Here is a 10,856-nt window from a genome sequence, read left to right on the forward strand (position 1 = left end):
CTAACGAGTTCTTAGGTTTTCGCAATCATTGTTACATGTTAGAAATATTTTTAAAGCATATTTTTCGGATATAAATTTGGGTATATTTGTATGTATACAAGTTCTATGGTCACGTCTGTTAGCAAAAACTATTATTTAATCTATTATTTACTTTAAAATGCCTATTGCTTTGGAAAAAATATTATTGATTTCGTTATGATGGAGAATTTAAAAAAATAAAATGACAACACTGGGTGTGACGGCGAAAGTCATCAGACGGGGTCGTATTATTAGAAGTTAAAAGAATAAAAGGAATATGTTAATTAGGGCCCTGCAGTGATTATTCATTGGTTCTTTCCTATATCGAATCGATTAGATAAGTTAACACGTCCGACTAAGATGGTACAGTCATCTGACCTGCAAAGGGCCCGAAACGTCCGCTTGTTGGAAAAAATAAACATACGAGATTTAGATCTTCACTTCTAACAAGTTTTTAACTTTAAGAAATTCTGACTTGTAACAAATCTATTGAACAAAATATGGTCCGATTACATGTACTGAACTCGCTCGTAAAATGGTTCCAGTTAATTTTATTTTACCTTGTATAGTCCATTAATAAACATAGGTCTCCACTAAATAACCATTTGCCATAATATTCACATCTGAAAAGCGAAACAGTAAAAATGTTAGCATTATATAAGGTATACGAGGTTCTTATTTACTAGTTGATATCCTTTCAAGAATAACTATTTCTCAGTAAATGTTTATAATTACTCCAATCAAATATTTATTTAAACTTTACTGCACACAAAATAGTACAAATGGCGGATTGAATGTCATTAAGCATTCTCTACCAGTCAACCGGAGAGCTCACTACAGAACAATTAACAAGGATGCATAACATGACAATTAAAAACAGATACTTTCAAAGTTTATAAATAATTATTATGATACTTGTATAATTTAAACACAATATAAATATACATACATTATGTAACATATAGTACATGAGTTTAGCTCATGGAGGTAGTCTCGATCTCTGATGTTTCAAATAATAATAAAAAAAATATTGTAAATGTTATTTACAAAGAGCAACCCCTAGAGTTTCTTGCTCATTCTTCTCAGGGGAATCTGCCTTGAATGAGCGGTAGAGTTTAATATTGTGACGATTTCAAGTGTAATAATGCTTACCTATAAAATAAAGATTATTTTGAATTTGAATTTGAATTTAGCTATATCAAATGTATGTATAGAGATTATTTTTTCACCTTTCGCTAAGAGGTCCCTCTAATTGTTTAGTTTCACTAAATGAAAATTACCTCAAAAGAAAATTAGTGAGTAAATTAGAACCTTATTTAATGTATTACATAATGTGACGTAATTTAAGTAATCGTTTATGTACATTCTTAGATTAACAAACTTAATCGTGTATAAAACGTATTTTATTTACCTCGACGTTTCGAACGTGTTGCAACATTTTTTTTATAATACCAAGCGACAGGATAAATAAGTTGTGCGCCTGATGGTAATAGGCACGCCTATCCTTAACAGTTGTAGTGTCACCAAGAGCTTTAAATCGCAAAGATCTTAGGTACACTGCCACTACGCCCGTCACACTGAATAACACATAAGTTGATAAGTCCTGTAAATTCATCAGCACCCTTACCCTCCAAAACTGGAACGCAGTAAAGCTCATATTACTGCTTGGCGGCAGAAATGAGTAAGGTAGCAGTACTTCCCTGGACGAACTCTTTCACAAGGAACTCTACTGCTACAAAATGGTCTCGAAAGGACTCCCTTCGTCTCGAACACGTCCGGAACGTCGACGTAAATAAAATACGTTTTTATACACGATTAGGTTAAGTAAGAAATTAAATAATGTGTGAAAATCGTGAAAGTTTTTCTTGCATTTTTCTTTATTTCTAGAACTTTTAACAATATGTTTAGACTTAGTCTTCTTAATTCGAAGTTATGTTTTCACTAAAACTGTTTTAGAAGATGAATTGAAAACACTTTTGTATATTTATTTATTTATATATATTTATACATATTGCTTTATTTTATTATAAATAAATAATCAATCAAGGGTAGAGTCGAATGAATAGATTTTTTCATTATTTGTTTATTATCAAATGTCACAATTACAATTTATATCACAATTCAACGGCATGCGTTAAATAAAAAGTAAAATTACAATAATCTTCGAAAGATAAGACCTAATTTACTATAAGCTTTTAAGATTGGTTCATCGTGTTTTTAGAACCAGGTCAACACGGGAAACTAAAAACAGTAATCAATTAAGAACAACTTTCATTGTCGCCTTTTTTGTTTATTTATCCATTTAATCGGTTCGAAGACTTTTGACAACACAGTGGCGTGAGAATCGATGCAGAAATATATTGTAATTTGAGAAAGGCAGTATCCTTCTTTGCTTTTGTATGCCATAAAAAATGTGTTATCTACCTTATTAGATAGTATCATCCTCCGTCTTTTTGTAAAATAAACGGTGGGTGTCCGTGATAGGTTTGTGCTTATAATGTTTCACTTTGACCCTTTCTTAAGTTTTCGTGATTCTTACACGTAGGAACTGAGACTATTTTTTCGGATCTAAATCGCGAATATTTGTTTCTTTTTTTAAATAAACCAACGTATCGGGCCCTTTACAAGTCCAATAGTTACTACTGACTCATTTTTGCGATCCGAATACTAATTTCATTTCCTAGATTAAAATTCAGTAAGAAAGTAAAACATTATTGTAATGACTCAAACATATGTAGAATAGAAAAGTTACTATTTATGAAACATTCGCAGTCTTGCTCAGGTGTCGAAATAACTTTAATACAATTACTAAAAGCGTATTGTACTCGCAGAGATAAGATTCAATTTCATCCGGCTTTTGCGGAAAAAACCTTCGTGGAACACATTCATTTATTAGTCTTCTATTCTGCTACATAAAAGCGTAATTCTTACCGGTATAGCACCCATCGAATAAAGTTACGAAATTCGCTAAAGGTGACTTTTCATTTTTAAAGTATATAATGGTATAAATTCTAACATTACAATGGACAACTTGGGTGTCCTTTAAACTTTAACACTTACTATTGTTCTGCTTTCAGTCACGAGTCTTTCAAGGTGGGGTGCGATTGGTCGCGAGCAGCGTTTGGACCTGGCGGGCGGTTACTGTCAGTCGGAGCGGCAGATGGTGCCGTCTACGTATGGAATACGCATTCGGGACGACTTGAAGCAATACTCAAAGATCATTCGTAAGTATTTTGTAAACTTTTACTTTTACTTTTTCCCTCTTACCAGAGTTATACTGCTCTCCTTATAACTAAAGTAATCGACATTTGTAGCGAAATTGAGTTATTAACATATGCGGAATCAGCAAAACGAGATCTACAACCCCCTATGAGCAATATTTATTTATATCTTATTTTAGTTTCAGTTCAATTGAAAAATCGTGTTAAGTGTAGAGGGCTGGTTGCTAATTATTTTAGTGATTTAGAATGAAAACCAAATACTTGAAAAATTAACACGGTTTATTGTAAGCACAGGCAAGGGACGAAAGGTACAGAGACAATTTTGACAGCTGTGAGTTCTTATACAATGACTTACGTTTACGTACATTCAGCCTAATTTAAAATTAACTATTAATCAATAAATTAAAATTAATTAATTATCATATTGTTGAAAAATCTATTTATCCTAATATATTAAAATCTACTAAAAATACAAAGTTTTCAACACAGTGTAATTGATATTTTTCAAAGAAAAAACTAGGTGTCAATATCTCTAAAGTTAGTAAAATGCAAATGCGTTAGTAAATGACAAGGAGGGCAGTGTGGTGGTCAGTTTCTCTGTGCTGTGTTGCCATCCTCCTGAGAACGACACACCACAACATAGTGCAAGTTTGTAAGTTGCTCTGCTAATTTTAATATCGTCTGGGCGGTTAATCTCAAATCAGTCGTAAGTTTTTTCAGGAAGGGCACTACTGTTAGAGGATAGTACATACACTAATGCAGATAGAAATTTCGAAGTAGTAATCTGTAACCTACCTTTAGAAAATTTAGATACAATGTAGGTTTAATCTTTAGTAAACAACTTTCACGCCCTCGTGATTGTGGGCAATGACTGTCAGTGCGTTTGCATTTTCTTAAATTTGCATTAGTGAGGACCAATTTTCAACTTCGAAAGAGTACTTCGTGTGAGGCTTAGCCATTAGAAACTACATAAACAGGCATCGTTACTTTTATAGTTTGCATGAACATTTTATGTATTTACGTAGGTTAGTACCTATGAATTTTAATAAGTTTGTTTGTTAGTAATTATAATTATACACATCTAAATACTCCGACCATATTTATGACAACAGTTATCAGTAACTGAACTCTCAGTAGGTTAATTTATACCTTAGAATTTTGATGAGTTTGCTTTTTGAATGTAGTTACATACATATAATAAATCAACTTTATTTATGTCTATGCATAATAATTTATAAAATTCTGTAGTGTCGTCTTAAAGAAGTATGTATGGGTAAGTAAATCAAGGATTAGTCATCACTTCACTAGACAGAAAAGCTGAGATCCAACTTTGAAAATTTTCACATTTTTTGCATCTCGTTTAAAAATGATTGCCAAAATAGTCATCACGTGTACTGATATATAAGACCTCGGCACAAAAGTTGTAGTTATTTGCAGCAAAAACTGACGCGGTCACTAACCTGGCTTGTTTCACGTGGATACAAGTCCACACCGACTAATCTTCGCATTGCATTGTGGGCATGTCAAGCTGCGAATCAACGGGTTTGTCCCGGAGCCTCTACAAGCGTAATGTGCATTCTACGCTTATTGCCCCGCCCCATTTGCTTACAATCGCACAGTTTCCTCATTAGTCGCGAGAGCCACCCTCGAAGTGACCCCGGAGCGCACTTGTAATAAAGTTTTCTGACCTTGAATTCAAAACTAGAATTGCCTTGCTCGTGACATCGTTTAGTTTCCTCGTAACATTTTGCATGGACAATTGAAATCGTGAGGTCAACATTGGCCCGGGCTGTCTCACCATTGCAAATTTCTCTTTCCCATTACGTACTGTGCATATTTGCCTGCGCTAGGCAAAGTAGTAGGTGTCTCTACTATGAGAGGAGTAATTAAATACCGCTACGAGATCATGTTACATTTAATTCATTAGCAGACGTCTGAGGAATTTGTCTACTGTATACTACACGCGTCATGTCTGCCACGCATATCTACACCTATTTCTGTGTATAAACAATAAATTTTCATTTCTACTGCGTAACATACAACTGTTAGACAATTATACTTATGCAATACAATGTAGGCATTGATTTACGAAGAAGGCACTACGACGCCCACAGTACGCCTCTGTTTAACCGAGTCTTTATGTTCCGTGTGGGGTTCAAAGCGCCCTCTAAATCTCTGTAAATGAAACACAATTGTCCTCACGAGCCGACATCTGTCCTGCGAGGGTACTACGATGCAATCTGACATAATTCGCGCTCCGCCGTCGCGCATAAAGGAATAAATAATATCTGTAACAGAAGGACTAAAGTTCGAGACCACAGAAACGGTCGCCAACTAACTGAATACACATATTTTCGCTTAGTAATGCTCGTCCTCAAATATCTATTTGAGTGCATATCGGCACGTTTGTTCCACAGCCCCGGCGCGCTCGATTCTAATTCAATATTGAAACAAACATTACTACGGTTATCTCGCGTTCGCACATCGATACCGTTGCGACATAAATTGCAGGTTTATCTTCATAACGCAAAATCAATTTATATTGCATGGCGGGACTGAGTAAACTTGAAGGGGAGTGCGAATTGGTATTGTTTTCGGTTGCCCTTTCAAAGCTATATCACGCCTCGACCACCAGCGCATTGATTGCACGCCCCCACTTTACTTCACCACTTTCTTTGCATATTGAAATGCAAAGTAGGTTTGTATTATATTTATCGAAGTATTGATAACACAAGTAAAGACCCAAATTAGTCACGTTTAATTTAGCTATTTTGCACGATTCCTTCACTAGGTTCGCGGAGTAGCAAATGAATTTACTTCCATTTTTATTAACATGGACTTCCGCAAAGTAACGCCTGAATCTATTAATTAGATCGGTGATATCTCACCTACCGCACCTTCTTCAAATTCCTGAATCATCTAAGATTGTCTTCCAGTGAATAACTATCCAAATCAAGCCTGCGTTTGTTTATCACGCACCACAGACTAGCTTAGGCCACATTGCTAATGAAACGGGGCGCCGTTCCCCGACTAATAAACGAGTTTCCGCTAGAATTATCTAATGCTTTAACAACCACCTAACCTCATATACAATACAATACAATACAAAAAATACAATATAAAAAATAAACTTAAAAATTACTTTGTAAACAGCTTAGTCAATTGCAATAAATTTGATTGTTTATAAATTTATTTATCCGATTTCTGTATAATATTCTTGGTTAATGATAAATTATTTATGCAAATTACTTAAATAGGGTTAAAGTATGAAATTGCCGTTTCGCACTGAAAAATTAAAACAATTTTTTTTAAGATTAAATATATTTGTTTAATCAAAATTTTTTCCCTTGTTGTCTATACATTTCTGCCATGTAATCGGAAGGTCATTTAAACCTTTGCGATAGAAGTCTGGAGACCTGGACTCCACAGCTGTGTGAAGGGATTTTTGTACTGCTTCCTGGGAATTTTATTTCCATACAAAAAAAAATCAAATTGCGGGAAAAAATGGTAGTCGGTCGGGGCAAGGTCCGACGAATATGTAGGATGATGGATAATTTATATCTGCAGGTCTTGTAGTAGTAAAACTGTTTCTCAAGCAGTGTGAGGTGCTGCGTTATCATAGAGCAATAACGGTGAAGCTGTTTTGCTGCGAGTTCCGTCGTCATTATTCAAACGCCATATGTCATATTGTGGGTATGCTAACATTAAACCATGACGTTTCGTGGTAGTTTGATACGGATCGGCTTCCATCATTACCTTCAATTCAACGTTATTTACATTTGTGACTGGTCTTCCTCGTGGTTCTTTCTTCAAGTCGTAATTTGCCGTATTGCCGGCGTTTGCCGTATTTGCGTATGCCGTATCCTCTCCAAATACAGCATTGACAGTTTCTGCTACGTTAACTCCATGTGGAAATTCGTATTCGAAAATTAGGTATTCAGATTTTCGCTGTATCTGTCTTCACGTTAAAAGCTGAATGTAAAAACAATTGAAAGTCGAACAATCAAATATTATGTTTTTTAAGTTAAGCATGTTTTACTTTTCGTGTGAAAAACGTTTCACTCTGAAATCGGACACCATACAGGTTTAATTTTAATTTAAAGTGGCCAGTAAAATAAATCGGCAATTTCATATTTAAACCCCTATTATTATAAAATGCTTTTCTGTTAACAAATTGAACTAATATACCTTAATGGTTTAAAATACGACTAGAAACGTTGTGCATTACCACAGGCCACATAAATCTTCCGTGTGTATTACGTTTGATATATTGAATAAATAAAAATAATTAAAAAATATAAATAATAATGTGTTTTAGCTAGGGCTACAAACACGTGCCTCCTCGAAAACTCACGACAACGACGACTTCTGTATTTTATACCTCATTCTTTATAATTTTTAACAAGAATATAGAAATATTATTGTTAAAAATTCAATTCGGAAAAGAATAATCAATTTGTAGAAACTTTCAGAATTTTTTTATGAATATTGGAAAACATTATAATAACTGCCATAATTATATAGATAATGTATTATCAGTTCGATCATTACCACCAAATAATCTAACAAAATTTCTCTTTACGAGAAAAATTAGCTCTTCGAACGCATTTCAACGACAAACAGACTCTTTTATAGATCAATGTACTTAGTTAAAGATTATTCACATAAAGTTTAAAAAAATATTACTTAAATATAGACTCTCACTACTTTGCAGAATTGCAGAAAATATCGTTTCTTCAACGGTAACACGAGTACGTTAATATTAACGTTTAATAAGTATTCACCTTTAATAAAAACTTAAACTGTTAAAAAGAATAAAATCAAAATGTGCACACTTCCGGATATCTTACAATACCCAGTGTGAGTTTGTATTTGAATGTTATCTGCGCAGACGCAGCATGCGGCCCTCGCACAAATTAACAGAACATGCGCGACACGTATTATCGTCGGAAAACTATGATTTATTACTAGATAGCATCGTGGCTTACTGATTTCTATCGAGGGACTCGTGCTTACCTGTACGCTAAACATAGGCGTCTCGTAGGAATCTCAAAGAATTATTTTATTTACTGACATCATCGATGTCAAAACTTTGTGTAAACTTGCCAGCCTGTACATTTTTCGCCAATTATACGTTTCAATTCCTGGCAAAAGCTAATTCTTACGAATAGAAATCAGCAGAACTTTACGTAGATGCATATAAAATTGCACAATATCTATTAACATTCAGTGCACTCAAATTCAAATATATCTTCATTACACTTCAAATCGTCACCTTGATTAAACTCTACTACTCATTCATAAAGCAGATGTCCACCGGAAAGAAAGAATAAGGAACTATGGAGCTCGCTCGTAAATTAACATTTGTACACATATCTCTATAATTTACAATATGAATTTCAAATATTGTAGATCGAAACAACGTGAAAGAGCAAATTTTTTGTTTCGCTATAGTTTTAAACCTCGTAAACAGCAAACGAATTCTTATTATAGGAGCATATACACACAATACCCCTTAAATGAATTCGTGATTTGTGAAGAGGACTGTCAAGAACAGCCAGTTTATTATTACGACTTGTATTAATGTTGTGTCTACACTGTTGTTCATAAAAAACTTCATTCCGCTTAACATAAATTACATTTTTAACAGACTTCAAAAAAAGAAGGAGGAGGTTCTCAATTCGACTGTATGTTTTTTTGTATGTATGTTACGCAATAACTCAGGTATTTGTGAACCGATGTCATAATTTTTTTTTTTTAGAGGGTACCTCCATCGTGGTCCCATTTAATTTTGAGGAAAATCGTCCACCTCTAACGGTGGCTGTTTACGCATGAAGATTCATTTTTATAAATAGCGCCTAAATTTTATTATAAGGAGCAATTATTTTAATGGTTGATTTTGCTATTCTCCAATTCTCGGCGTTTTTCTCTCTTAATATACTTTGAGTAGCGAGAACCGATTTTTATTATCTCCTGTGATGAATCTGGGTTTGCGCACTTTCCGGTAACCGATTTCAATAAAACTTGGCCAATAGGTGTAATTCCACGTACTTTTGGTCGGTTTTTTTAGTACTCTGCTGAGATTATCATAAATGTGCTATGGCGCTAGTATACGAATATAAATTTCTTGGAACTTTTCTCTCAAAGATACACTCGGGTCCAGATATAAATTGCCCTAACCGCTAATTTTTGCAAGATAAACATTCTATTAATATCGACGGTATTACCAGATCAAACCAAACCAAATCAAAATGTCATGTCATTGAACTGTAAAAGTATCTAAAGTAAATCAATCTAGCGGTTTCGACGTCTGAAAGTTTTCGTGTTTTTTTAATCTTGTACACTGCAGAGCTGTTCTGTTTTGATAACTTGGTTATACGTTGACCCCATTACAATTTAGCATTTAAAATTATACCTAAAAATACAACTGTGGATACAGTTATACTAGGTTCAATTTTTTTTTTCTAACTATGATGTTTTGTATGTAACCATCTGTCTAAAATTGGATAATGTAACTCATTATTAACTGCAAATCTTTGCAAAATTTGCCATTCTGAAGTTCTGACCACTTTGACATAAGTATTTTTTTTTTATTCTAAAACTTTATTCAATAATATCTTAAGTCTTCTAAATTTAAAAATTACCGACTTTTTTAATTTGATTTCGTATACGTTTTGAAAAATAAAATCGTAAGTTTAATACCACTTCCGACAAATACAGTGAAAACAGTTCTCAAAATTGACTACGTGTATAGACCGGATACCATTAAACACCGTATTGTATGTTTTTGGTTCGCCCAATTCCGCAGTGCAAATTATAACCTAGCAAATGAGTCTCATATACGACCAGAGCTTAAGGTGAATAATGACAAGTTGCGGGCTATTGTTAAAGCCGATTCATTGCAAACTACGGCAGTAGCATAGTTTGATATGATGACTATACTCATAACAACGATCCATTTGCGCCAATTCGGTAAAATATAAAAAACTAAAAAATTAGGTACCACACGAATTGTTCGCGCTACAACGGGCAACACACATTGAAAATACTTAGTAGAGGTACCCTTAATATTAAGACGATCAGTGGTATAAGTGCATATATATAACATATAATATTATGTTACTAACATAATGCATAATATATATGTTATATATTATGTACTTGTAGGTAAATGGAAAAGGACGTAATTATACCGTAAATACATACATACACTTTACGCCTTTTTACCATCGGCGTAGACATAGACCACAGCCATCTAATATTATATTCGTATTGTAATATTATGTGCTAAGGGTTTGAATAGCTGTTATAAAATGGTAGAGCTATAATGCCAAACAGACCTATGTGTTTATAAAGCTTCGTAAATCTTGTCAAACCATGATAATATTACAGTTAAAATGTATGAATTTCCGTAACCTTGCATGTTAAGTTCTATAATTCAGAATTGAAATACAAAATTCAATACATAAACTTCGGAAATCATATTAGACGTTACTCTGAACTTTAGGCTAGTTTTCAAATGACAGGATCTGTACAATACACCACTGCATTTTAAATAATAGGGGTTAAAGTATGAAATTGCCGATTTGTACTGAAAATCTAAATTGTTTATTTTTT

At 33.7% G+C, this 10,856-nt stretch overlaps 1 protein-coding gene across 3 annotated transcripts in view; it reads left to right on the forward strand.

Annotated features, from left to right (window-relative positions):
* The window catches only part of LOC113237907 (autophagy-related protein 16-1), a 224,122-nt gene that overhangs the window by 180,987 nt on the left and 32,279 nt on the right, over positions 1–10,856 (forward strand). For 2 of the 3 annotated variants that reach the window (XM_026474621.1, XM_026474622.1), the window contains one exon: positions 3,096–3,242. In XM_026474621.1, coding sequence (XP_026330406.1) covers positions 3,096–3,242 — 147 coding nt within the window. The remainder of the gene's footprint in view (positions 1–3,095; positions 3,243–10,856) is intronic. The other variant, XM_026474623.1, reaches the window with a different exon arrangement.

This window comes from Hyposmocoma kahamanoa, unplaced genomic scaffold (genome assembly GCF_003589595.1).
Source record: "Hyposmocoma kahamanoa isolate Upper Pololo Valley unplaced genomic scaffold, ASM358959v1 94, whole genome shotgun sequence".
NCBI classification, from domain to species: Eukaryota; Metazoa; Arthropoda; class Insecta; order Lepidoptera; family Cosmopterigidae; genus Hyposmocoma; species Hyposmocoma kahamanoa.